Raw genomic sequence first — 26,314 nt, 5'->3', positions numbered from 1 at the left:
TAGAAACGCTTGAAATGAATTTGCCAATTGCCATTTCTGTAGCGGATGTTTCGGTAGATTTTTGTTGTTGCTATTGTCTTGGTAACTTCTCCCCAAGCTGAAAAGATGTCGAATACGTCATTCTTTGTTAGCTCGATCGGAATTCCTTGTGCCGTCACCACAAGTGGAATTGATACGACGGGATCGTAGAAACCTTTTTGTAAGAGATGTTTTTTCGCCTCCAAACTGTTGAGATGGACGTAGGTGCGCTTCATTGATCTTGTTACAGCGTACACGTTTGATCCAACACCCAAATCGATTGCTTTGTCGAGGGCTTGCTCGACTTCGATGCGGAAAATATTTTTTCCATTTGGAAGATATACTGCCAGCGCATGCAACTTCATTGTGGTGCAAGTTTGGGGGAATTTTGTTTTTTGGAGAATCTTCTTCTTGGATTGATCGAGTCTCGGCTCTCCAATCGGACTTAAATTGGATAAACCAAAAGCCGGGTTACGGACAGTCTCTTTGCCAAATAACTAAGAACAGATACTACACTTGATCTTAGCCATTAGGCCGAGAAGCGATACCGAGGATGGCTTTGCTTTTCAGCCAGGCTGCGAAGGAATGATAAAGACTTGTGGTTTCCTTTGCAGGGGGAGGGGGAGGGGTAGTCAGGTTTGAAATGGGATGGGTAATCACGTCCCCCAAGTAAGGGAGGATGGGAACTAGGGTTAGGGTTAGGGTTCGGGTTCGGAATTTTATGTGGATGCCCGGCCCATACGCCTGCATCCACTCAGGATCGATCGATCCATGGCAAACAATCTATTAAGTAAGTGAGAATAGAAAAAATTTCAAAGCTTGGACATAAACCCTAACCCTAACCCTAACCCTAACCCTAACCCTAACCCTAACCCTAACCCTAACCAATTTTTGTCTATTTTGACTTTATTTTTCAAACGGGAGCGAGTTGCTGGCTAGAAGGGTTCCCTATTTTCCCTGCTCAGTTCACTTTTTCATGTTCATAAAAAATTTTCAACCAGCCCAAAAACAAGAGCCTAGAGAACATTCGCCTACCCTGCCTGACCTAAGAATTGGAGAAAAATTTTTTTTTCCTCTCCCAAAAATATTTTCTTATTTTCTTTCCTACTCTTAGGGAAGGTTTACTTCATTCCAAAGGCTCCACACCCCTTTCTTGGGCTCAGGGTTAGTGTTAGCCCAAGTTCTGACATCCACAACAACCCCTCAAAACATAAAATTTTGCCGTGTTTTCCCATGTTGCCGCGCACCCGATTTCCTCAACCAAAAATAATGTCACCGAAAAACTGCTTATGGTGCCGAAAAGCAGAGGCCTTGGAGCAACTTTAACAAAAAGAATCAAGTCCGTAGCTATTTTTTTCGCAGAGTTATTTGCTTTTCAAGACGAAATTTCTTCGAAAAATCAATGAAATTTCCTCTTTTTTCTTTAATAACTTTTTTCCTACTCGACCGATTGCTTTCAAATTTTCACCCAACCTAGCCTAACTATTTCCCCGTCCAGAACAGTTTTTTATTTTGTTATACCTTTTCGGGAAAGCCCTTATTTTACACTTTGCCCGTCACCAACAAACACGATTTATAAAAAGGGATATAAATGCATTTTTGAAAATTGCTTACTTTCGCGTCCGAAATCGGAAAAAATTCCATTCTAATAGAAAAAAACTGAAAATCGAGAATCAGTCTACGAAAAAGTTAGAAGTGTCTGAACTACTGAAATTTTTTACGTTCAAACTTGAAATTCATTGCAATCATGTCTGAAGCACAAAAGAAGAAAGCTGCACCAAAAAAGCCAGCTGAGCATCCAAAATACATCGACATGGTGTCTGCTGCAATCGTCGCTTTGAAAGAAAGAAGTGGATCTTCAAGACAAGCCATCCTCAAGTACATCCAAGCCAACTACAAAGTCGGAGACAATGCTTCTGTCCACCTCAAGATGGCTCTGAAGAGAGGTGTTATCAGCGGTGTCTTGTCTCAACCCAAAGGAACCGGTGCATCAGGATCTTTCAAAGTTGTAAAGAAGACCGAGCCAAAGAAGAAGGCTGCTCCCAAGAAGAAGCCCGCCGCTAAGAAACCAGCTGCTAAAAAGACCACCAAGAAAACCACCCCAAAGAAGAAGCCTGCTGCCAAGAAAGCCAAATCTACACCCAAGAAGAAGACCGCTGCCAAAAAGAAGCCAGCTTCTGCTGCTAAAAAACCAGCAGCCAAGAAAGCCACCAAGAAACCTGCAGCCAAGAAGCCAGCAGCAAAGAAACCAGCCAAGAAAACCCCAAAGAAGAGGACAACCAAGAAATAAATTGCACCCTACTTGCTTTGGAACTTCAAAACGGCTATTTTTATAGCCACAAATCTTTTAAAAAACAATTTATACTTGACTATATTCCCTTCAACCCTAACCCTAGATAGAAAAGTTTCCCAAAAAAAATTCTCGAACTTTTTAATTTTTTTTTACAAGGCCATGTTGTTGCCTACTTTGGGATTTCTAATTTTGCTATAATTTTTCCATCCTACTCAGAGGCCTATTCATTTGAATTTTCTGGGATTTTTTTTGAGTCTCAGGGAGGGGAGTTATGTCATATTTGGGGGATTCATGATATACACAGTAAGATTTGTTTTTTAGGAGATGTGTGGCTATAAAAATAGCCGTTTTTTGGTCCACAATCAGGAAAGATCTAAGCACGTTCTCCACGGATTCTTCGGGCCAATTGGATGTCTTTTGGCATGATGGTGACACGTTTAGCATGGATGGCACACAAGTTGGTGTCTTCGAAGAGTCCGACGAGGTAAGCTTCAGATGCTTCTTGGAGAGCAGAGACGGCGGAGCTTTGGAAACGCAAGTCAGTCTTGAAGTCTTGAGCGATTTCACGGACCAAACGTTGGAAAGGTAACTTTCGGATGAGCAATTCAGTGGATTTTTGGTATCTTCTGATCTCACGGAGAGCGACGGTTCCTGGTCTGTATCTGTGTGGTTTCTTGACTCCACCGGTGGCTGGTGCACTCTTTCTTGCAGCTTTGGTAGCCAATTGTTTTCGTGGGGCTTTGCCTCCAGTTGATTTACGAGCAGTTTGCTTTGTTCTAGCCATTTTTCTAGTAGAAGTGCTTGATTTGCTTGAATTCTCTAGCAAAAATCAAATTTGAATGAATTTTTTTAAGGCTTCCCGGTTTTCAGAATGTTTACATCGAAATCGCGTAATCTGATTGGTCGATGAAAGTGAAATCTGATTGGTTTAAAAAACAGCGTTTATATCCCTTTTTGAAAATCAACAAAATCCGTGTTTGTTGGCGACGGGAAAAAGCTTATATCTCAGCCAATTTTAAATCTTTTTTCATGATTTTTTCTTTAAAAGACGTCTCATCTGCCCTGAAATCTTTCTGCCAAAGATCTTTTTGATAGCTTTTGTAGTTTCTGAGATATTCGCGAAAAACCGCCAAACTTCAAACTTTTTTGCAACTTTGTTTTTTTGATTTGAGTAATCTCGATTCTGATTGGTCGAAATAGGTGTTTCCACATACATCCGTACTTCGAAATTTTCTGATTTGGTAGAAAATAGAATTTTGGAAGTGCAAATTCAAACAGTTTCTGTATTCAGCTTACTGAACGTACATCGCAATAATGACTGGTAGAGGAAAAGGAGGAAAAGGATTGGGCAAAGGAGGTGCCAAACGTCACAGAAAGATCTTACGTGACAACATCCAAGGTATCACCAAACCAGCCATCCGTCGTCTTGCTCGTCGAGGTGGTGTCAAACGTATCTCTGGTTTGATCTACGAAGAGACCCGTGGTGTCTTGAAAGTTTTCTTGGAAAATGTCATCCGTGATGCTGTCACTTACACCGAGCACGCCAAAAGGAAGACTGTCACCGCCATGGACGTCGTCTACGCCTTGAAACGACAAGGACGTACTCTCTACGGATTCGGAGGTTAAGAAGTTTGACTTGGACTCAACAAAACGGCTATTTTTATAGCCACACATCTCATAAAAAACAAATCTTACTTTGTATATCTCAAGCTTTGAATTTTAATTCATAGCATACCCTGACCCTTTCCCTATCTACCCCTCCAAACAAAAAAATTATAACCCTTCCAAAAATCTTAGAATTGAAATTTTCCTAGCCATATTACAAGGGATTCTTTTCTTTTCAAAGACTTGCATTTTTCGAAAATTATTTGACGTTAAACAGAATTTTCTTCATGACTTTTCAATAGTCAGAGAAATTTCTCATGGATTTGTAGTCTACAATATTTGACGTTAGATTTTTTCAAGCCAAAATTCAATATATTTTCCTCAGAAAGAAATTATTTGACGTTAAACTTTTTCATGAAAGTTTTCAAACTCAGGCAGGCAGGATGGGAGACAAAATTATAGACAAGTATAGGTTGTTTTTTAAAAGATTTGTGGTCTTAAAAAAGACCGTTTTGGGGTTCCAACAAGGGGAGAAATCTATTTGCTGCTGGTGTATTTGGTGACGGCTTTGGTTCCTTCTGAGACGGCGTGCTTGGCCAACTCTCCTGGAAGCAAGAGACGAACAGCAGTTTGGATCTCACGAGATGAGATGGTGGATTTCTTGTTTTGAAGAGCCAATCGTGAAGCTTCGGATGCGATTCTCTCGAAGATATCGTTGACGAAAGAGTTCATGATACTCATGGCTTTGGATGAAGCTCCAACATCGGGGTGGACTTGTTTCAAGACGTTGTAGATGTAGATGGTGTAAGATTCACGTCTCTTTCTCTTGCGTTTCTTGTCGCCAGTTCCTCCAATTTTGCCTCCTTTCTTTCCAGCTCTCTTCTCTCCTTTCTTGGCCACTTTTGGGGCTTGTTTTCCTCCTTTTGGTGCGTCAGACATGATGAATTTTGCGTAGAACTACTGCTTTGCAAAAATGCTAATCAGTGTTTTGAGACAAATCAAAATAAAAAACATTTCAATAAAAAAAAGGGATTCTACGGAATCCAAAAATGCGATTACGCGCTGTGATTGGTCGAGCCGGTTTCACTATTGTTTAATGGCGCAATCTGATTGGTTTAGAAAAGAGCGTTTATATCCCTTTTTCTGAACGTAAAAAAATAAGCTTTTTCTGTGGGAAGTAATTCAACTACAATTTTTGCTTCGAAAGTGTCTCTTCGTACGTGAATACTTTATCGAAAATCATCATGTCTGGACGTGGAAAAGGAGGAAAAGCCAAGACAAAGTCAAAGACCAGATCATTCAGAGCTGGATTACAATTTCCAGTTGGCAGAGTCCACCGATTCTTGAGAAAAGGACACTATGCTTCTCGAATTGGATCCGGAGCTCCAGTTTACTTGGCTGCTGTTTTGGAATACTTGTCTGCTGAAATCTTGGAGTTGGCTGGTAACGCTGCCCGTGACAACAAGAAACAAAGAATCATCCCAAGACATCTCCAATTGGCCGTCCGAAACGACGAAGAATTGAACAAGCTCTTGAGTGGAGTCACCATTGCCAATGGTGGTGTCTTGCCAAACATCAACGCTCTCTTGCTTCCCAAGAAGAACAAAGAATCAGCCAAGAAGAACTAAGTCTCTCTTCTGATGTTGGAACCCCAAAAACGGTCTTTTTTAAGACCACAAATCTCTTAAAAAACATTCCATACTTGTCTATATTTTTTGAACCTCTGGTTTCAAACACAACCCTAACCCTAGCTTCAAAATATAACCCTAGAGAACGTTATACTCTCTACTACTGTCATCCTATCCCCTGCAAGTGATCAGACCCCCAGAGATACCCTACCTAATGTCTACGTCCATACCACGATGAAAACACCCGTTCTCGTCCGATCACGGAAGTTAAGCATCGTCGGGCCGGGATAGTACTTGGATGGGGGACCGCCTGGGAACTCCCGGTGTCGTAGACTTTTCATGATTTCTTTTCTATCTGGGGTCGAATACTTTCATGAAAGGGGTCTAATCATCACTTCTGAGTTCGAGGCGAGGAGGGATAAATAATTTTTTGATGGGTGGGGCAAGAAGGCAGGGCAAGGGGTCGAACAGACAAGACCTGAGTTCGAGCCCCATCAGTGGAGAATTTTTTTTTTTTGATTCAATTTTTTTTAAAAGAAGGGGGCGAGCGCGGACGCAGGCCCCCACTACCAGAAATTGTACGGTCGAGTTACTACACTTGTAGCAATCGCAGAGGTCAGCCCAAGCGAAGTGCAATGCGAGGGCCTCACTCTGGAAGAAACCCCTCCTTGATCAGGCTTTACTTCCCCGTCAGGTAAGTATGAGTTTGAATGCGATTCGTTTCAGCCTAGGTGTCCCTTGGTATAACTTTCCTTGTGGTCTAAAGAAATCAGAAATGCAAATCGCATCCAAGGAAGGGATGAAGGATAGGGGGCTCATCCGGCCGGGTCAAATAACAAAATGCGCACGCATCGCTCGCGCATGAAGACATAACCACCAGGACTGTGGAGGAAGTTTTAAGTAGTAGTGAATTCAATTTTTATAAAAAATGGGCCGCGCTCGACTGTAGTGCAACGCCGAGGCAACCCGTGGTCAGGGTGAGGTAAACCTCGCTCCCTTGACCCGAAGCCAAAAATCAGATTAATATATGAGCCAACACTATGGAAGGCGTATCAGATATTAAACTGATAAGAACAGATACTTTTTTTTTTTTTTTTTTTTTTTTTTTTTTTTTTTTTTTTTATAAGTCATATATTTACAAAACAAGTAAAAATACAGCTCTTATGGTTTCTGAAGCGAGTTACCAAGTTAGACAAGACTTACCCAAGAAAAACCCAAAAAATTTTGCCCAAAGAAGACTATCACCAGAGTGGGAAAGAAGCACAATGCCCAAAACAAACCCACCTCAGCGATCATGGAAAGGCTAAGACCTGACCCAACAAAAAACACATGTCTACCTGAAAGACTGTCAGGAAACATGTTTACCCCCCATTCAAAAAAGACCAAAGAAAACTGCCTCAGTGCCCCAAAGTCGAGTCAAGTCTGGTACTCATTGCTAAAGAATAAATTAAATATTTATTTGAAGTATATTTCTCTATTATATCGCAAAATAGCCCAGTTTTCGAAGCTTGGCTCTTTGCAAGTTTTAGTTTGTTTGTATTGTTCCCAGCGATGTAATGCTAAGTTAATTAGAAAATCTACCTGTTCCCTTGCTGAATTTAAATTGATGAAACCTTCTGGGGCGTCATCGTTGTAACGACAGTACCCATCAACAAAATGTGTGTAGTTGGGGTCAGGTAGTTCTGTGTCATTTCGTAATTCTATATATCGAAGCATCAGAGTTGCCCACTCGTCAGTGTTAAGGAAGAACGACCAAGCTACATGTCCATAATTATAGTCTTTCCAGGATAGACCAAATTTCAAATGTGATTGTTTAGGGTCATGGCTATCGAAGTGTTCCTTCCTTTTTTTGACGTATTTTGAGAAATCGTTGTAAATGTTTTTACCTTTTTGGTCGGTGACAGTGAAAATTGCCTTTGATGGTGTTTTTCTTGATTCTCCAGATGATTTAGTTTGTTCTTGATTTTTGGTTCCGAACGGGGTTCGAACTGGGACCTCTGGATTAGAAGTCTGGTGCGCTGCCGATTGCGCCACTGATTCTTGGACTGGCTTGGTTGTTGTTTTGGACTTTTTCGGATTTGGTTGGCTGTGTCCCTCTTCTGGGGTCTTACGGATGACTTGAGTTGGATTAACTTCAATGTCCATTTGGACGATATTCGTTGTTGGTCTACTTGATTTGTTCAATGAATCAGCGTCCTGTTCTTCCTCGATGTCCATATCCAAATCGTGCAGCGAGACGATATCAGCGTATAGCAAACTCTCCTCCCTCCTCGTTTTAGGTGAGTAGTGCTTGTTGCTTTTACCGTTACTCTGTTCCTTCTGCTGATTGGATGCTTGGACACCAGAACTCTTCGCTTTATTCGGTGGTTGTTTGGTATCTTGGTATTTTGTTTTTTCTTCTCCACTTCTCTGGGGCTGAGAGGGAGGTAGGGGGGGTTGGTTTTGTGAAGGTTTTGTTGGTATCACACGTTTGATCATTTCGGCTTTGTCGAACTTTGTTGTGATATAGATTTTCTCTTTGAGGGCTTCGCTTGATGCCGAGATGTGATTTTGAAATTCTTTGTAGAAACGTTTGAAATGAATCTGCCAATTTCCATTTCGATAGCGGATGTTTCTGTAAGTTTTCGTTGTTGCAATTGTTTTGGTGACTTCTCCCCATGACTTGAAGATGTTAAACACGTCATTTTTGTCCAGTTCAATTGGGATTCCTTGTGCTGTCACCACAAGTGGAACTGATTCGACGGGATCGAAGAAACCTTTTGATAGCAGATGTTGTTTTGTTGCCAAACTTTTAAGATGAACGTAAGTGCGTTTCATTGATCTTGTAACAGCAATTATGTCCGATCCGTAACCACAATCGATTATCTTGTCGATGGCACTTTCGACGCTGATTTCTGACGAAACGTATACGGATAGCGCATGCAACTTCATTGTGGTGCAAGTTTGGAGAAATTTTGTTTTTGGAGAATCTTCTTCTTGGACGATCGAGTCTCGGCTCTCCAATCGGGCTTTTAAATTGGAATAACCAATAGCCGGGTTACGGACAGTCTCTTTGCTTAACAACTAAGAACAGATACTACACTTGATCTTAGCCATTAGGCCGAGAAGCGATACCGAGGATGGCTTTGCTTTTCAGCCAGGCTGCGAAGGAATGATAAAGACTTGTGGTTTCCTTTGCAGGGGGAGGGGGAGGGGTAGTCAGGTTTGAAATGGGATGGGTAATCACGTCCCCCAAGTAAGGGAGGATGGGAACTAGGGTTAGGGTTAGGGTCGGGTTCGGAATTTTATGTGGATGCCCGGCCCATACGCCTGCATCCACTCAGGATCGATCGATCCATGGCAAACAATCTATTAAGTAAGTGAGAATAGAAAAAATTTCAAAGCTTGGACATAAACCCTAACCCTAACCCTAACCCTAACCCTAACCCTAACCCTAACCCTAACCCTAACCAATTTTTGTCTATTTTGACTTTATTTTCAAACGGGAGCGAGTTGCTGGCTAGAAGGGTTCCCTATTTTCCCTGCTCAGTTCACTTTTTCATGTTCATAAAAAATTTTCAACCAGCCCAAAAACAAGAGCCTAGAGAACATTCGCCTACCCTGCCTGACCTAAGAATTGGAGAAAAATTTTTTTTTTCCTCTCCCAAAATATTTTCTTATTTTCTTTCCTACTCTTAGGGAAGGTTTACTTCATTCCAAAGGCTCCACACCCCTTTCTTGGGCTCAGGGTTAGTGTTAGCCCAAGTTCTGACATCCACAACAACCCCTCAAAACATAAAATTTTGCCGTGTTTTCCCATGTTGCCGCGCACCCGATTTCCTCAACCAAAAATAATGTCACCGAAAAACTGCTTATGGTGCCGAAAAGCAGAGGCCTTGGAGCAACTTTAACAAAAAGAATCAAGTCCGTAGCTATTTTTTTCGCAGAGTTATTTGCTTTTCAAGACGAAATTTCTTCGAAAAATCAATGAAATTTCCTCTTTTTTCTTTAATAACTTTTTTCCTACTCGACCGATTGCTTTCAAATTTTCACCCAACCTAGCCTAACTATTTCCCCGTCCAGAACAGTTTTTTATTTTGTTATACCTTTTCGGGAAAGCCCTTATTTTACACTTTGCCCGTCACCAACAAACACGATTTATAAAAAGGGATATAAATGCATTTTGAAAATTGCTTACTTTCGCGTCCGAAATCGGAAAAAATTCCATTCTAATAGAAAAAAACTGAAAATCGAGAATCAGTCTACGAAAAAGTTAGAAGTGTCTGAACTACTGAAATTTTTTACGTTCAAACTTGAAATTCATTGCAATCATGTCTGAAGCACAAAAGAAGAAAGCTGCACCAAAAAAGCCAGCTGAGCATCCAAAATACATCGACATGGTGTCTGCTGCAATCGTCGCTTTGAAAGAAAGAAGTGGATCTTCAAGACAAGCCATCCTCAAGTACATCCAAGCCAACTACAAAGTCGGAGACAATGCTTCTGTCCACCTCAAGATGGCTCTGAAGAGAGGTGTTATCAGCGGTGTCTTGTCTCAACCCAAAGGAACCGGTGCATCAGGATCTTTCAAAGTTGTAAAGAAGACCGAGCCAAAGAAGAAGGCTGCTCCCAAGAAGAAGCCCGCCGCTAAGAAACCAGCTGCTAAAAAGACCACCAAGAAAACCACCCCAAAGAAGAAGCCTGCTGCCAAGAAAGCCAAATCTACACCCAAGAAGAAGACCGCTGCCAAAAAGAAGCCAGCTTCTGCTGCTAAAAAACCAGCAGCCAAGAAAGCCACCAAGAAACCTGCAGCCAAGAAGCCAGCAGCAAAGAAACCAGCCAAGAAAACCCCAAAGAAGAGGACAACCAAGAAATAAATTGCACCCTACTTGCTTTGGAACTTCAAAACGGCTATTTTTATAGCCACAAATCTTTTAAAAAACAATTTATACTTGACTATATTCCCTTCAACCCTAACCCTAGATAGAAAAGTTTCCCAAAAAAAATTCTCGAACTTTTTAATTTTTTTTACAAGGCCATGTTGTTGCCTACTTTGGGATTTCTAATTTTGCTATAATTTTTCCATCCTACTCAGAGGCCTATTCATTTGAATTTTTCTGGGATTTTTTTGAGTCTCAGGGAGGGGAGTTATGTCATATTTGGGGGATTCATGATATACACAGTAAGATTTGTTTTTTAGGAGATGTGTGGCTATAAAAATAGCCGTTTTTTGGTCCACAATCAGGAAAGATCTAAGCACGTTCTCCACGGATTCTTCGGGCCAATTGGATGTCTTTTGGCATGATGGTGACACGTTTAGCATGGATGGCACACAAGTTGGTGTCTTCGAAGAGTCCGACGAGGTAAGCTTCAGATGCTTCTTGGAGAGCAGAGACGGCGGAGCTTTGGAAACGCAAGTCAGTCTTGAAGTCTTGAGCGATTTCACGGACCAAACGTTGGAAAGGTAACTTTCGGATGAGCAATTCAGTGGATTTTTGGTATCTTCTGATCTCACGGAGAGCGACGGTTCCTGGTCTGTATCTGTGTGGTTTCTTGACTCCACCGGTGGCTGGTGCACTCTTTCTTGCAGCTTTGGTAGCCAATTGTTTCGTGGGGCTTTGCCTCCAGTTGATTTACGAGCAGTTTGCTTTGTTCTAGCCATTTTTCTAGTAGAAGTGCTTGATTTGCTTGAATTCTCTAGCAAAAATCAAATTTGAATGAATTTTTTTAAGGCTTCCCGGTTTTCAGAATGTTTACATCGAAATCGCGTAATCTGATTGGTCGATGAAAGTGAAATCTGATTGGTTTAAAAAACAGCGTTTATATCCCTTTTTGAAAATCAACAAATCCGTGTTTGTTGGCGACGGGAAAAAGCTTATATCTCAGCCAATTTTAAATCTTTTTTCATGATTTTTTCTTTAAAAGACGTCTCATCTGCCCTGAAATCTTTCTGCCAAAGATCTTTTTGATAGCTTTTGTAGTTTCTGAGATATTCGCGAAAAACCGCCAAACTTCAAACTTTTTTGCAACTTTGTTTTTTTGATTTGAGTAATCTCGATTCTGATTGGTCGAAATAGGTGTTTCCACATACATCCGTACTTCGAAATTTTCTGATTTGGTAGAAAATAGAATTTTGGAAGTGCAAATTCAAACAGTTTCTGTATTCAGCTTACTGAACGTACATCGCAATAATGACTGGTAGAGGAAAAGGAGGAAAAGGATTGGGCAAAGGAGGTGCCAAACGTCACAGAAAGATCTTACGTGACAACATCCAAGGTATCACCAAACCAGCCATCCGTCGTCTTGCTCGTCGAGGTGGTGTCAAACGTATCTCTGGTTTGATCTACGAAGAGACCCGTGGTGTCTTGAAAGTTTTCTTGGAAAATGTCATCCGTGATGCTGTCACTTACACCGAGCACGCCAAAAGGAAGACTGTCACCGCCATGGACGTCGTCTACGCCTTGAAACGACAAGGACGTACTCTCTACGGATTCGGAGGTTAAGAAGTTTGACTTGGACTCAACAAATCGGCTATTTTTATAGCCACACATCTCATAAAAAACAAATCTTACTTTGTATATCTCAAGCTTTGAATTTTAATTCATAGCATACCCTGACCCTTTCCCTATCTACCCCTCCAAACAAAAAAATTATAACCCTTCCAAAAATCTTAGAATTGAAATTTTCCTAGCCATATTACAAGGGATTCTTTTCTTTTCAAAGACTTGCATTTTTCGAAAATTATTTGACGTTAAACAGAATTTTCTTCATGACTTTTCAATAGTCAGAGAAATTTCTCATGGATTTGTAGTCTACAATATTTGACGTTAGATTTTTTCAAGCCAAAATTCAATATATTTTCCTCAGAAAGAAATTATTTGACGTTAAACTTTTTTCATGAAAGTTTTCAAACTCAGGCAGGCAGGATGGGAGACAAAATATAGACAAGTATAGGTTGTTTTTTAAAAGATTTGTGGTCTTAAAAAAGACCGTTTTGGGGTTCCACAAGGGGAGAAATCTATTTGCTGCTGGTGTATTTGGTGACGGCTTTGGTTCCTTCTGAGACGGCGTGCTTGGCCAACTCTCCTGGAAGCAAGAGACGAACAGCAGTTTGGATCTCACGAGATGAGATGGTGGATTTCTTGTTTTGAAGAGCCAATCGTGAAGCTTCGGATGCGATTCTCTCGAAGATATCGTTGACGAAAGAGTTCATGATACTCATGGCTTTGGATGAAGCTCCAACATCGGGGTGGACTTGTTTCAAGACGTTGTAGATGTAGATGGTGTAAGATTCACGTCTCTTTCTCTTGCGTTTCTTGTCGCCATTCCTCCAATTTTGCCTCCTTTCTTTCCAGCTCTCTTCTCTCCTTTCTTGGCCACTTTTGGGGCTTGTTTTCCTCCTTTTGGTGCGTCAGACATGATGAATTTTGCGTAGAACTACTGCTTTGCAAAAATGCTAATCAGTGTTTTGAGACAAATCAAAATAAAAAACATTTCAATAAAAAAAGGGATTCTACGGAATCCAAAAATGCGATTACGCGCTGTGATTGGTCGAGCCGGTTTCACTATTGTTTATGGCGCAATCTGATTGGTTTAGAAAAGAGCGTTTATATCCCTTTTCTGAACGTAAAAAAATAAGCTTTTCTGTGGGAAGTAATTCAACTACAATTTTTGCTTCGAAAGTGTCTCTTCGTACGTGAATACTTTATCGAAAATCATCATGTCTGGACGTGGAAAAGGAGGAAAAGCCAAGACAAAGTCAAAGACCAGATCATTCAGAGCTGGATTACAATTTCCAGTTGGCAGAGTCCACCGATTCTTGAGAAAAGGACACTATGCTTCTCGAATTGGATCCGGAGCTCCAGTTTACTTGGCTGCTGTTTTGGAATACTTGTCTGCTGAAATCTTGGAGTTGGCTGGTAACGCTGCCCGTGACAACAAGAAACAAAGAATCATCCCAAGACATCTCCAATTGGCCGTCCGAAACGACGAAGAATTGAACAAGCTCTTGAGTGGAGTCACCATTGCCAATGGTGGTGTCTTGCCAAACATCAACGCTCTCTTGCTCCCAAGAAGAACAAAGAATCAGCCAAGAAGAACTAAGTCTCTCTTCTGATGTTGGAACCCCAAAAACGGTCTTTTTTAAGACCACAAATCTCTTAAAAAACATTCCATACTTGTCTATATTTTTTTGAACCTCTGGTTTCAAACACAACCCTAACCCTAGCTTCAAAATATAACCCTAGAGAACGTTATACTCTCTACTACTGTCATCCTATCCCTGCAAGTGATCAGACCCCCAGAGATACCCTACCTAATGTCTACGTCCATACCACGATGAAAACACCCGTTCTCGTCCGATCACGGAAGTTAAGCATCGTCGGGCCGGGATAGTACTTGGATGGGGGACCGCCTGGGAACTCCCGGTGTCGTAGACTTTTCATGATTTCTTTTCTATCTGGGGTCGAATACTTTCATGAAGGGGTCTAATCATCACTTCTGAGTTCGAGGCGAGGAGGATAAATATTTTTTGATGGGTGGGCAAGAAGGCAGGGCAAGGGGTCGAACAGACAAGACCTGAGTTCGAGCCCCATCAGTGGAGAATTTTTTTTTTTTTGATTCAATTTTTTTTAAAAGAAGGGGGCGAGCGCGGACGCAGGCCCCCACTACCAGAAATTGTACGGTCGAGTTACTACACTTGTAGCAATCGCAGAGGTCAGCCCAGCGAAGTGCAATGCGAGGGCCTCACTCTGGAAGAAACCCCTCCTTGATCAGGCTTTACTTCCCCGTCAGGTAAGTATGAGTTTGAATGCGATTCGTTTCAGCCTAGGTGTCCCTTGGTATAACTTTCCTTGTGTCTAAAGAAATCAGAAATGCAAATCGCATCCAAGGAAGGGATGAAGGATAGGGGGCTCATCCGGCGGGTCAAATAACAAAATGCGCACGCATCGCTCGCGCATGAAGACATAACCACCAGGACTGTGGAGGAAGTTTTAAGTAGTAGTGAATTCAATTTTTATAAAAAATGGGCCGCGCTCGACTGTAGTGCAACGCCGAGGCAACCCGTGGTCAGGGTGAGGTAAACCTCGCTCCCTTGACCCGAAGCCAAAATCAGATTAATATATGAGCCAACACTATGGAAGGCGTATCAGATATAAACTGATAAGAACAGATCCTTTTTTTTTTTTTTTTTTTTTTTATAAACTATGCTATTTACATAACAAGTAAAAAATGTTTTCACGTATTCTAAGGGACAAGATGGTTGCCATAGGCTTATTTGGTGCAGCCCTATAATACAAGGGACTGTGATCACCGCATAAAAAAGGGTCCCAAAGAAAGAAATTAATCTTCTCCGTATTGTTTTTTGTATTCTTCAATTGCTTGTTTTGCTTGTTTTTCTCTGAGTGAGTTGTTGTAGAAAAACTGTGTCCTTGTCCGCCAAAATTCCCAAAGTTCTCGGTTGGGCGTCCATTTGAAGGATGTCTCCTTCATGGAGTGTTGGCGGATGCAGGCAGTTCTTACAAGTTTTTCTATTCGTTCATCGAGATCGTCTATTACTTCTTCAAATTCTGGGTTTGGATGGTTTTTGTCCAGAATGTTTAGTTCTTGTTTTAGAAAAGTTAGGTAGGTGGTATATTCGTCTTCCTCGCCTGGGTATTCTACTTCGAAGTCACAGGCTACCATTTCGAGATCCAGTCTTTTGTGATCAAGCAGTTTCATGAGTGTCATCCATTCCCATTTACTGAGCATGTATAGCCAGCCGACATCTCCGAAAATGTACTCGTATCCATCCATGGTGGGTCTCCAGTTTCTCATTGAGTATGGAGTTTTGGTGTTTGTGTAGTATTGGCGGCGTTTCTTTACGTATTCTGTAAAGTTAACACGGATTGATTTGTGACTACATTGTGTAAGTGGAGTCGTTTTCTTTGCTTGCACCCTTGGACAGTGTTGGATTATATAGTCTTTTAATGGAATTTTTGGTAGTGCCGAGTTTTCGTCGGGTTTAGTGTTGTCAATGGTGTCGATTTCCATAGCGCCATTGGACGAGGAATCGTCGTCGGATAGGATTTCTCCATCAGATGACAGGACCAGGTCCTCGGCCGACTTTTCTTGTTGGATTGGTTTTTGGACCTCCTCTTGTGTTGGTTGTTGGGTTTCTTTTGGTTTTTGTGTTGGTTGTTGGGTTTCTTTGGGTTTTGTTGTGTTTTTGGTTTTTAGGGGTTTGTTTTTTAACTTCCTCTTTTCGTACAAGTCTGCCCATATCTGCATCGTTGTACGCGAGGGTAATTTTGGTGGGGTTATCTCCAGGTAGAGTTATTGTGTATTTGTGGGATAGAGCTTTGCTTAGGTCTGAGAAGACGATTTGCCAGTTTCCGTTTCTGTACTTGATGGTTTTGTACGTCTTTTTGATAGGTTGAATTTTGTGAACGTGCCCCATTGGCTGGCTATTGAGGTCACGTGGTTTTTGATCGTATTCCACAGGAATTCCTTGCACCGTCACCACAAGTGAAGTGGTTCTTGTGCTGTCTTGAAATTCTGTGCGTGTTTTGAGAAGGAGATTTTTAGCGGCTAGAGTTTCCAAATGAATGTACACTCTCTTCAGCGAAGTTGTCACAGCAACGACTTGTTCTTGAAGACCGATGTTGATGATGGTATCCAATGCCTTCTCGATTGTCCATTCGGGTCTTGGGAGATGAACAGTCTTTTCGTTGAATCGCATAATAATCAGTTGTGGTGCACTGCAGATGATCGAGTCTCGGGCTCTCCAATCGGACTTTTAAATTGGATTAACCAATAGCCGGGTTACGGACAGTCTCGCTTTCCCAACAGATAAGAACAGATACTACACTTGATCTTAGCCATTAGGCCGAGAAGCGATACCGAGGATGGCTTTGCTTTTCAGCCAGGCTGCGAAGGAATGATAAAGACTTGTGGTTTCCTTTGCAGGGGGAGGGGGAGGGGTAGTCAGGTTTGAAATGGGATGGGTAATCACGTCCCCCAAGTAAGGGAGGATGGGAACTAGGGTTAGGGTTAGGGTTCGGGTTCGGAATTTTATGTGGATGCCCGGCCCATACGCCTGCATCCACTCAGGATCGATCGATCCATGGCAAACAATCTATTAAGTAAGTGAGAATAGAAAAAATTTCAAAGCTTGGACATAACAAGTAAAAATATAAATTGATGTTTAAGTTGTTATTGATTTCTAAAGCTGAGTTACCATTCTAGACCTGACTTTCCTAAGAAAAAACCCTAATATACAAGACTACCACCAGAGACTCGAGGAGACGCAATGCTACAACAGAACCAGCGATCGTGGAAGAGCTACCGCCCAACCCAAAGAAAAATACACCATACAAGAGACTATCTTGTAGAAGTGTTTACCCCCCTCAAAAAACCAAAGAAAACGAAGACCTCAGTGCCCCAGGCAGGTCCTGTCTGGTACTCGTGTAGCTATAGAAATATTTAGGCAATTCATCCGAAATAAAGACCTTTATTCCAACGCCAAATTGCCCAATTTTTATCACTTGGGAATGGTTTGTTTATCAAAGACTCTGTCTCTGTGAATTCTGTCCAACGTGATACAACAACATTGATAAAATGTTCTATTTGTGCTTCGCATTTGTAGCTTCTAAAGTCTGATGGAGCATAATTATCACAATAATGTATGTAACCATCAGCGAAGAGACTATAGTTTAACTCTTGAAATTTAGTGTCTTGTCTCATTATATTTAATCGAAACATCATTGCTGCCCATTCATGTTCATCAAGAAAGAAAGACCAAGCAATATGGCCATAAAAGTATTTAGTCTCCAAAGCTTCACTAACCTTTGTGACGGTGTTAGATGGTCCTTGAAGGAAGTACTTTGATCTTGTTGAAATGAATTTGTTAAAGTTATTTTCCGGTGAATTCTTTTTGTAGTTTGCGATGGTTGCGAATTTGTTTCCTTCTCTTGATTTGAATGGTGTCTTTGATTCTCCAGTCGTTTTTGTTTTTGTTGATGTTTTGGTTCCGAACGGGGTTCGAACTGCGACCTCTGGATTAGAAGTCTGGTGCGCTGCCGATTGCGCCACTGATACTTGGGTTGAGTTGGTTTCTGTTTTGGATTTCTTTGGACTTTTATCTTGGACGTGTCCCTCTACTGGGGTTTTACGGGTTATTTGAGTTGGGTTAACCTCAAAATCCATTGGAGCCTCCACCAGCTGTCGGTTTCCATGGTTTATGTAGGTTTTCATTGGTTTCTTTAGACTGTTATCCTGGCGATTGGTTTCCGGTTTGGTACCAACCTCTAAGTCCGAGTCTAATGAATCAACGTCCATGTGTGAGTTGGCTTCCTTGGCAGCTCCTGAATACGATGGCATGTGTCCTTGTCTCACATCCGGTGTTTCTGAAGCTGGTTGTCGCGATGCCTGCTCATGGTGCGTTGGGTTCGTTGGTTGCTTGGGATATTCGGTTTTTGTTTTTGTTTTTTCTTCTCCACTGCTCTGGGGCTGAGAGGGAGGAGGGGGATTGGTTTTTGTAGGTCTTGTCGGTACAACACGTTTGATCATTTCGGCTTTGTCGAACGCTGTTGTGATGTAGATTTTTTCGTTGAGGGCAGAACTTTTTGCTGAGATGTGATTCGGAAGCTCTTTGAAGAAACGCTTGAAATGAATTTGCCAATTGCCATTTCTGTAGCGGATGTTTCTGTAGATTTTTGTTGTTGCTATTGTCTTGGTTACTTCTCCCCAAGCTGAAAAGATGTCGAATACGTCATTCTTTGTTAGCTCGATCGGAATTCCTTGTGCCGTCACCACAAGTGGAATTGATTCGACGGGATCGAAGAAACCTTTTGTTAATAGATGTTGTTTTGTTGCCAAACTTTTCAGATGAAACGTAAGTGCGTTGAGTGATCTTGTAACAGCATTTATGTCCGATCCGTAACCACAATCGATTATCTTGTCGATGGCACTTTCGACGCTGATTTCTGACGAAACGTATACGGATAGCGCATGCAACTTCATTGTGGTGCAAGTTTGGTGAAATTTTGTTTTTGGAGAATCTTCTTCTTGGACGATCGAGTCTCGGCTCTCCAATCGGCTTTTAAATTGGAATAACCAATAGCCGGGTTACGGACAGTCTCTTTGCTTAAAAACTAAGAACAGATACTACACTTGATCTTAGCCATTAGGCCGAGAAGCGATACCGAGGATGGCTTTGCTTTTCAGCCAGGCTGGGAAGGAATGATAAAGACTTGTGGTTTCCTTTGCAGGGCAGGGGGAGGGGGTAGTCAGATTTGAAATAGGAGGGAGGGGTAATCACGTCCCCCAAGGAGGATGGGAACTAGGGTTAGGGTTAGGGTTAGGAATTTTAGGTGTGCTTCCTCGCTTCCTACCGGTAGATTGGCCGGCCCATAGGCCTGTATCCACTCAGGATCGATCGATCGATCGATGGGAAACAATCAATAATGTAAGTGAGAATAGAAAAAATTTCAAAGCTTGGACCCTAACCCTAACCCTAACCCTAACCCTAACCCTAACCCTAACCCTAACCCTAACCAATTTTTATCTATTTTGACTTTATTTTCCAAACGGGAGCGAGTTGCTGGCTAGAAGGGTTCCCTATTTTCCCTGCTCAGTTCACTTTTTCATGTTCATAAAAAATTTTCAACCAGCCCAAAAACAAGAGCCTAGAGAACATTCGCCTACCCTGCCTGACCTAAGAATTGGAGAAAAAATTTTTTTTTCCTCTCCCAAAAATATTTTCTTATTTCTTTCCTACTCTTAGGGAAGGTTTTACTTCATTCCAAAGGCTCCACACCCTTCTTTCTTTGGCTCAGGTAGTGTTAGCCCAAGTTCTGAATCCACAACAACCCCTCAAAANCCTAACCCTAACCCTAACCCTAACCCTAACCCTAACCCTAACCCTAACCCTAACCCTAACCCTAACCCTAACCCTAACCCTAACCCTAACCCTAACCCTAACCCTAACCCTAACCCTAACCCTAACCCTAACCCTAACCCTAATTATCTTTCGGACCCTCAAATGCGATACAATGCCTTTTTCGTCCATTCAAGTTTTCCCTTATAACAAAGTAGTTATTACATCGCAAACTTTGACATGACATATCAGATTGTATAAAACATATTTAAAGTTAATTTTTGGAAATTATATTCATTATTTATGGCCAATTAATATTCCGATAGACAAAAATCGTAATTATTTGTAATTTCTAAGATAGTCCTTCTTAAATGCCCTAGAACTGCCTTTTTTACATTTCTTAAAATTTTAAAAAGGGGATCGCTTTTATTCAAAATTTTCATAAGTTCTTCTTTTCCTTTTTCATCAAGATCAGATGTAGTTGTTGCAATCAATCCTATAAGAGCATTATTGTCTCACAATTTTTCTTTGTTCTACTTTTACAACATAGTGGTTCTACAAAAATTTCATAAAATTTAGGGTTTCCCTGTGTATTTTGAAACCACGATATAATTCCTACTTTTTTCTTCCCTGCTTTTTAAGGGTTTGTCTAAAATGAGCGAGACCAAACCTACTGCTGCTATATAATGACTACTTTTACGATTTTGCGCCCACAACCATCTATATAATGACTACTTTTGCAATGTTATGCCTATTGACTGCTATATAATGACTATTTATGCGATACCATGCTATACAATAACTTATTTGCAATCATATGCCTAAATAGGCAAATAAAACAAATTGTAACTTTGTAACCCTGTAACCTTGTAACCCTGTACCTTGTAACCCTGTAACCTTGTAACCCTGTACCTTGTAACCCTGTAACCTTGTAACCCTGTAACCCTGTAACCCTGTAACCCTGTAACCCTGTAACACTGTAACCCTGTAACCCTGTAACCATGTAACCCTGTAACCCGGTATCCCTGTAACCCTGTAACACTGTAACCATGTAACCTTGTAACCCTGTAACCTTGTAACCCTACAACCCTGTAACGTTTGTCCCTGTAACCCTCTAACCCTGTACCCTTGTAACCATGTAACATTGTAACCATGTAACTTTGTAACCTTGTAACCCTGTAACCCTGTAACCCTGTAACCCTGTAACCCGGTATCGCTGTAACCCTGTAACCTTGTAACCTTGTAACCTTGTAACCCTGTAACCTTGTAACCCTGTAACCCTGTAACCCTATAACCCTGTACCCTTGTAAACCTGTAACATTGTAGCCCTGCAACCTTGTAACCCTGTAATCTGGTAACCGTCTAAACCTAAAACCCTGTAACCTTGTAACCCTGTAACCTTGTAACCCTCTAAACATAAAACCCTGTAACCTTGTAACCCTGTAACCTTGTAACCTTGTAACTTTGTAACCCTGTAACTTTGTAACCCTGTAACCCTGTCACCTTGTAACCATGTAACCCTGTGAACTTGTAATCCTGTAACCCTGTAACCTTGTAAACCTGAAATCCTGTAACCCTGTAACCTTGTAACGTTGCAACCCTGTAACCCTGTCACCTTGTAACCCTGTCACCTTGTAACCCTGTCACCTTGTAACCCTGTAACCTTGTAACCCTGTAACCTTGTAACCCTGTAACCATGTAGATTGAGGTTGTAGATACTTTGGAAAGTGTTGTTATAGTTCAACTCGGGACTTCGGGACCTCGGGACTTGGGGGCGTAGATACTTTGGAGAGTGTTGGCGCATTTCAACTCGAGACTTCGGGACCTCGGGACTTGGGGGGAGTTGATACTTTGGAGAGAGTTGGCATAGTTCAACTCGGGACTTAGGGACCTCGGGACCTGCGGTTATAGATACTTTGGAGAGTGTTGTTATAGTTCAACTGGGGACTTTGGAACCTTGGGACCTTGGGGTGTAGATAGTTTTGACAGTGTTGGCATAATTCAACTCGGAGCCTTTAGACTTTGGGGCGTAAATACTTTCGAGTGTGTTGGCACAGCTCAACTTAGGACTTCGGACCTGGGGTTGTAGATACTTTGGAGAGTGTTGGCACAGTTAAACTCGGGACTTCGGACCATGGGTTGTAGATACTTTGGAGAGTGTTGGCCCAGTTCAACTCGGGACTTCGGACTCGGGGTTGTAGATACTTTGGAGAGTGTTCGCACAGTTCAACTCGGGACTTTGGACCTGGGGTTGTAGATACTTTAGAGAGTGTTGGCACAGCTCAGATCGGGACTTCAGGACCTTGGGACCTGGGGTTGTAGATACTTTGGAGAGTGTTGGCACAGATCAACTCGGGACTTCGGGACCTCGAGACCTGGGGTTGTAGATACTTTGGAGAGTGTTGTTATTGTTCAACTCGGGACTTCTGGACTTTGGGACCTCGGGACTTGGGTTGTAGATACTTTTGAGAGTGTTGGCACAGTTCAACGCGGGACTTCGGACTTGGGGTTGTAGATACTTTGGAGAGTGTTGGCACAGTTCACCTCGAGACTTTGGGACCTCGGGACCTGGGGTTATAGATACTTTGGAGAGTGTTGGCACAGTTCACCTCGAGACTTCAGGACCTCGGGACCTGGGCTTAAAGATACTTTGGAGAGTGTTGGCACAGCTCAACTCGGGACTTCGGCACCTTGGGACCTGGGGTTGTAGATACTTTGGAGAGTGTTGTTATAGTTCAACTCAGGACTTCGAGACCTCTGAACCTGGGGGGGGGTGAAGATAGTTTCGACAGTGTTGGCATAATTCAACTCGGGACATCGGGAATTCGGGACCTCGGGACTTAGGGGCGTAGATACTTTGGAGTGTTGGCACAGTTCAGCTCGGGACTTCGGGACCTCGGGACCTCGGGTTGTAGATACTTCGAAAAGTGTTGGCACAGTTCAATTCGGAACTTCGGACCTGGGGTTGTAGATACTTTGGAGAGTGTTGGCACAGTTCTATTCGGGACTTCGGACTTGGGGTTGTAGATACTTTGGAGAGTGTTGGCACAGTTCACCTCGAGACTTCGGGACCTCGGGACCTGGGGTTAAAGATACTTTGGAGAGTGTTGGCACAGTTCAACTCGGGACTTCGGGACCTGGGGTTGTATATACTTTGGAGACTGTTGTTATAGTTCAACTCGGGACTTCGAGACCTCGGGACCTGGGGGTGTAGATAGTTTTGACAGTGTTAGTATAATTTAACTCAGGACTTCGGGAACTCGGGACTTGGGGGCCTAGATACTTTGGAGAGTGTTGGCGCAGTTCAACTCGGGACTTCGGGACCTCGGGACTTGAGGGAGTTGATACTTTGGAGAGAGTTGGCATAGTTCAACTCGGGACTTCGAAACATCTGAACCTGGGGGTGTAGATAGTTTCGACAGTGTTGGCATTATTCAACTCGGGACCTCGGGAATTCGGGACCTCGGGACTTGGAGGCGTAGATACTTTGGAGTGTTGGCACAGTTCAGCACGGGACTTTGGGACCTCAGGACCTGGGGTTGTAGATACTTCGGAGAGGGTTGGCACAGTTCAACTCGGGACATCGGACCTGGGGTTGTAGATACTTTGGAGAGTGTTGGCACAGTTCAACTCGGGACTTGGGGACCTCGGGACCTTGGGTTGTAGATACTTTTGAGAGTGTTGGCACAGTTCTATTCGGGACTTTGGACTTGGGGTTGTAGACACTTTTGAGAGTGTTGGCACAGTTCACCTCGAGACTTCGGGACCTCGGGACCTGGGGTTAAAGATACTTTGGAGAGTGTTGGGACAGTTCAACTGGGGACTTCGGGACCTTGGGTTATATATACGTTGGAGACTGTTGTTATAGTTCAACTCGTGACTTCGAGACCTCGGGACCTGGGGATTTAGATAGTTTTGACAGTGTTAGTATAATTCAACTTGGGACTTCGGGACCTCGGGACTTGGGGGCGTAGATACTTTGGAGAGTGTTGGCGCATTTCAACTCGGGACTTGGGACCTCGGGACTTGGGGGAGTTGATACTTTGGAGAGAAATGGCATAGTTCAACTCGGGACTTCGGGACCTCTGAACCTGGGGGTGTAGATAGTTTTAACAGTGTTGGCATAATTCAATTAGAAACTTCGGGACTTCGGGACCTCGAGACTTGGGGGCGTAGATACTTTTAAGTATTGGCGCAGTTCATCTAGGGACTTCGGAACCACGGCACCTGGGGTTGTAGATACTTTGGAGAGTGTTGTTATAGTTCAACTGGGGACTTCGGGACCTCGGGACCTGGGGGTGTAGATAGTTTTGACAGTGTTGGCATAATTCAACTCGGAACGTCGGGACTTGGGGGCGTAAATACTTTGGAGAGTGTTGGCACTGTTCAACTTTGGACTTCGGAACCTTGGGACCTGGGGTTGTAGATAATTTGGATAGTGTTGTTATAGTTCAACTCGGGACTTCGGAACTTCTGAACCTGGGGGTGTAGATAGTTTTAACAGTGTTGGCATAATTCAATTAGAAACTTCGGGACTTCGGGACCTCGAGACTTGGGGGCGTAGATACTTTGAAGTGTTGGCGCAGTTCAACTAGGGACTTCGGAACCTCGGCACCTGGGGTTGTAGATACTTTGGAGAGTGTTGGCACAGTTCAACTTGGGACTTCAGCACCTTGGGATCTGGGGTTGTAGATACTTTGGACAGTGTTGGCCCAGTTCAACTCGGGACTTCGGACCTTGGGTTGTAGATACTTTGGAGAGTGTTGGCACAGTTCAACTCGAGACTTCGGGACCTCGGGACCTGGGGTTGTAGATACTTTGGAGAGTGTTGGCACAGTTCAACTCGGGACTTCGGGACCTGGGGTTGTATATACTTTGAAGACTGTTGTTATAGTTCAACTCGGGACTTCGAGACCTCGGGACCTTGGGGTGTAGATATTTTTGACAGTGTTAGTATAATTTAACTCGGGACTTCGGGACCTCGGGACTTGGGGAAGTAAATACTTTTGAGTGTGTTAGCACAGATCTACTCGGGACTTTGGGACCTCGGGCCCTGGGGTTGTAGATACTTTAGAGAGTGTTGTTATAGTTCAACTAGGTCAACTCGGAACCTCGAGACTCGGGGGCGTAAATACTTTGGAGAGTGTTGGCACAGTTCAACTTGGGACTTCAGCACCTTGGGATCTGGGGTTGTAGATACTTTGGACAGTGTTGGCCCAGTTCAACTCGGGACTTCGGACCTTGGGTTGTAGATACTTTGGAGAGTGTTGGCACAGTTCAACTCGAGACTTCGGGACCTCGGGACCTGGGGTTGTAGATACTTTGGAGAGTGTTGGCACAGTTCAACTCGGGACTTCGGGACCTTGGGGCGTAGATACTTTGGGGTGTTGGCACAGTTCAACTCGGGACTTCGAGACCTCGGGACCTTGGGGTGTAGATAGTTTTGACAGTGTTAGTATAATTTAACTCGGGACTTCAGGACCTCGGGACTTGGGGGCGTAGATACTTTGGAGAGTGTTGGCACAGTTCAACTTGGGACTTCAGCACCTTGGGATCTGGGGTTGTAGATACTTTGGACAGTGTTGGCCCAGTTCAACTCGGGACTTCGGACCTTGGGTTGTAGATACTTTGGAGAGTGTTGGCACAGTTCAACTCGAGACTTCGGGACCTCGGGACCTGGGGTTGTAGATACTTTGGAGAGTGTTGGCACAGTTCAACTCGGGACTTCGGGACCTGGGGTTGTATATACTTTGAAGACTGTTGTTATAGTTCAACTCGGGACTTCGAGACCTCGGGACCTTGGGGTGTAGATATTTTTGACAGTGTTAGTATAATTTAACTCGGGACTTCAGGACCTCGGGACTTGGCGGCGTAGATACTTTTGAGAGTGTTGGCGCAGTTCAACTCGGGACTTCGGGACCTCGGGACTTGGGGAAGTAAATACTTTTGAGTGTGTTAGCACAGATCTACTCGGGACTTTGGGACCTCGGGCCCTGGGGTTGTAGATACTTTAGAGAGTGTTGTTATAGTTCAACTAGGTCAACTCGGAACCTCGAGACTCGGGGGCGTAAATACTTTGGAGAGTGTTGGCACAGTTCAACTTGGGACTTCAGCACCTTGGGATCTGGGGTTGTAGATACTTTGGACAGTGTTGGCCCAGTTCAACTCGGGACTTCGGACCTTGGGTTGTAGATACTTTGGAGAGTGTTGGCACAGTTCAACTCGAGACTTCGGGACCTCGGGACCTGGGGTTGTAGATACTTTGGAGAGTGTTGGCACAGTTCAACTCGGGACTTCGGGACCTGGGGGCGTAGATACTTTGGAGTATTGGCACAGTTCAACTCGGGACTTCGAGACCTCGGGACCTTGGGGTGTAGATATTTTTGACAGTGTTAGTATAATTTAACTCGGGACTTCAGGACCTCGGGACTTGGCGGCGTAGATACTTTGGAGAGTGTTGGCGCAGTTCAACTCGGGACTTCGGGACCTCGGGACTTGGGGAAGTAAATACTTTTGAGTGTGTTAGCACAGATCTACTCGGGACTTTGGGACCTCGGGCCCTGGGGTTGTAGATACTTTAGAGAGTGTTGTTATAGTTCAACTAGGTCAACTCGGAACCTCGAGACTCGGGGCGTAAATACTTTGGAGAGTGTTGGCACAGTTCAACTTGGGACTTCAGCACCTTGGGATCTGGGGTTGTAGATACTTTGGACAGTGTTGGCCCAGTTCAACTCGGGACTTCGGACCTTGGGTTGTAGATACTTTGGAGAGTGTTGGCACAGTTCAACTCGAGACTTCGGGACCTCGGGACCTGGGGTTGTAGATACTTTGGAGAGTGTTGGCACAGTTCAACTCGGGACTTCGGGACCTGGGGGCGTAGATACTTTGGAGTGTTGGCACAGTTCAACTCGGGACTTCGAGACCTCGGGACCTTGG

The 26,314-nt window shown here is 43.2% G+C and overlaps 8 protein-coding genes, 5 non-coding genes and 6 pseudogenes across 13 annotated transcripts; 7 read left to right on the top strand and 12 right to left on the bottom strand.

The window, feature by feature from the left end:
• Positions 1 to 437: 437 nt before the first annotated feature.
• On the bottom strand, positions 438 to 564 carry LOC136821914 (U2 spliceosomal RNA; annotated as a pseudogene).
• A 1,116-nt stretch (positions 565 to 1,680) lies between these two features.
• LOC136821878 (histone H1-delta-like) lies at positions 1,681 to 2,359 on the top strand. The gene has a single exon (XM_067078123.1). The coding sequence runs from the start codon at positions 1,766 to 1,768 to the stop codon at positions 2,306 to 2,308; it is 543 nt and encodes a 180-aa protein (XP_066934224.1). The 5' UTR covers positions 1,681 to 1,765; the 3' UTR covers positions 2,309 to 2,359.
• A 279-nt stretch (positions 2,360 to 2,638) lies between these two features.
• LOC136821880 (histone H3) lies at positions 2,639 to 3,154 on the bottom strand. Its single transcript, XM_067078125.1, has one exon. It carries the CDS (start codon positions 3,093 to 3,095, stop codon positions 2,685 to 2,687), a length of 411 nt encoding a protein of 136 aa, XP_066934226.1. The 5' UTR covers positions 3,096 to 3,154; the 3' UTR covers positions 2,639 to 2,684.
• A 436-nt stretch (positions 3,155 to 3,590) lies between these two features.
• Positions 3,591 to 5,596, top strand: LOC136821870 (histone H2A-like). The gene is made up of 2 exons (XM_067078112.1): positions 3,591 to 3,932; positions 5,111 to 5,596. The coding sequence occupies exons 1-2, from the start codon at positions 3,626 to 3,628 to the stop codon at positions 5,542 to 5,544; spliced, it is 741 nt and encodes a 246-aa protein (XP_066934213.1). The 5' UTR covers positions 3,591 to 3,625; the 3' UTR covers positions 5,545 to 5,596.
• On the bottom strand, positions 4,405 to 4,923 carry LOC136821882 (histone H2B, gonadal-like). Its single transcript, XM_067078126.1, has one exon. The coding sequence runs from the start codon at positions 4,853 to 4,855 to the stop codon at positions 4,454 to 4,456; it is 402 nt and encodes a 133-aa protein (XP_066934227.1). The 5' UTR covers positions 4,856 to 4,923; the 3' UTR covers positions 4,405 to 4,453.
• A 164-nt stretch (positions 5,597 to 5,760) lies between the features above and the next one.
• On the top strand, positions 5,761 to 5,879 carry LOC136821904 (5S ribosomal RNA). The gene has a single exon (XR_010848819.1). It is a non-coding gene; the product is annotated as a 5S ribosomal RNA (ribosomal RNA).
• Positions 5,880 to 6,082: 203 nt separating this feature from the next.
• LOC136821896 (U1 spliceosomal RNA) lies at positions 6,083 to 6,246 on the bottom strand. The gene has a single exon (XR_010848812.1). It is a non-coding gene; the product is annotated as a U1 spliceosomal RNA (small nuclear RNA).
• A 221-nt stretch (positions 6,247 to 6,467) lies between these two features.
• LOC136821905 (U2 spliceosomal RNA) lies at positions 6,468 to 6,675 on the bottom strand (annotated as a pseudogene).
• A 1,852-nt stretch (positions 6,676 to 8,527) lies between these two features.
• LOC136821913 (U2 spliceosomal RNA) lies at positions 8,528 to 8,656 on the bottom strand (annotated as a pseudogene).
• A 1,109-nt stretch (positions 8,657 to 9,765) lies between these two features.
• Positions 9,766 to 10,448, top strand: LOC136821879 (histone H1-delta-like). The gene has a single exon (XM_067078124.1). It carries the CDS (start codon positions 9,855 to 9,857, stop codon positions 10,395 to 10,397), a length of 543 nt encoding a protein of 180 aa, XP_066934225.1. The 5' UTR covers positions 9,766 to 9,854; the 3' UTR covers positions 10,398 to 10,448.
• Positions 10,449 to 10,726: 278 nt separating this feature from the next.
• Positions 10,727 to 11,241, bottom strand: LOC136821881 (histone H3-like; annotated as a pseudogene).
• A 435-nt stretch (positions 11,242 to 11,676) lies between these two features.
• LOC136821884 (histone H4) lies at positions 11,677 to 12,068 on the top strand. The gene has a single exon (XM_067078127.1). The coding sequence runs from the start codon at positions 11,712 to 11,714 to the stop codon at positions 12,021 to 12,023; it is 312 nt and encodes a 103-aa protein (XP_066934228.1). The 5' UTR covers positions 11,677 to 11,711; the 3' UTR covers positions 12,024 to 12,068.
• A 463-nt stretch (positions 12,069 to 12,531) lies between these two features.
• On the bottom strand, positions 12,532 to 12,992 carry LOC136821829 (histone H2B, gonadal-like). The gene is given in 2 exon segments (XM_067078049.1): positions 12,532 to 12,865; positions 12,868 to 12,992. Coding segments are annotated over 2 exon segments (399 nt in total). The 5' UTR covers positions 12,940 to 12,992; the 3' UTR covers positions 12,532 to 12,538.
• A 200-nt stretch (positions 12,993 to 13,192) lies between these two features.
• Positions 13,193 to 13,675, top strand: LOC136821830 (late histone H2A.2.2-like). The gene has a single exon (XM_067078050.1). The coding sequence runs from the start codon at positions 13,241 to 13,243 to the stop codon at positions 13,634 to 13,636; it is 396 nt and encodes a 131-aa protein (XP_066934151.1). The 5' UTR covers positions 13,193 to 13,240; the 3' UTR covers positions 13,637 to 13,675.
• Positions 13,676 to 13,839: 164 nt separating this feature from the next.
• Positions 13,840 to 13,958, top strand: LOC136821893 (5S ribosomal RNA). The gene has a single exon (XR_010848811.1). It is a non-coding gene; the product is annotated as a 5S ribosomal RNA (ribosomal RNA).
• A 200-nt stretch (positions 13,959 to 14,158) lies between these two features.
• LOC136821900 (U1 spliceosomal RNA) lies at positions 14,159 to 14,321 on the bottom strand. Its single transcript, XR_010848816.1, has one exon. It is a non-coding gene; the product is annotated as a U1 spliceosomal RNA (small nuclear RNA).
• Positions 14,322 to 14,540: 219 nt separating this feature from the next.
• LOC136821908 (U2 spliceosomal RNA) lies at positions 14,541 to 14,728 on the bottom strand. Its single transcript, XR_010848820.1, has one exon. It is a non-coding gene; the product is annotated as a U2 spliceosomal RNA (small nuclear RNA).
• Positions 14,729 to 16,268: 1,540 nt separating this feature from the next.
• LOC136821911 (U2 spliceosomal RNA) lies at positions 16,269 to 16,399 on the bottom strand (annotated as a pseudogene).
• Positions 16,400 to 18,521: 2,122 nt separating this feature from the next.
• LOC136821909 (U2 spliceosomal RNA) lies at positions 18,522 to 18,702 on the bottom strand (annotated as a pseudogene).
• Positions 18,703 to 26,314: the final 7,612 nt, after the last annotated feature.

The sequence above is a fragment of the Clytia hemisphaerica genome, unplaced genomic scaffold (genome assembly GCF_902728285.1).
Source record: "Clytia hemisphaerica strain Z4C2 unplaced genomic scaffold, Clytia hemisphaerica genome assembly, whole genome shotgun sequence".
NCBI lineage: Eukaryota > Metazoa > Cnidaria > Hydrozoa > Leptothecata > Clytiidae > Clytia > Clytia hemisphaerica.
The sequence above is the reverse complement of the archived record's forward strand: the minus strand, read 5'-3'. Positions and strand labels throughout refer to the sequence as shown.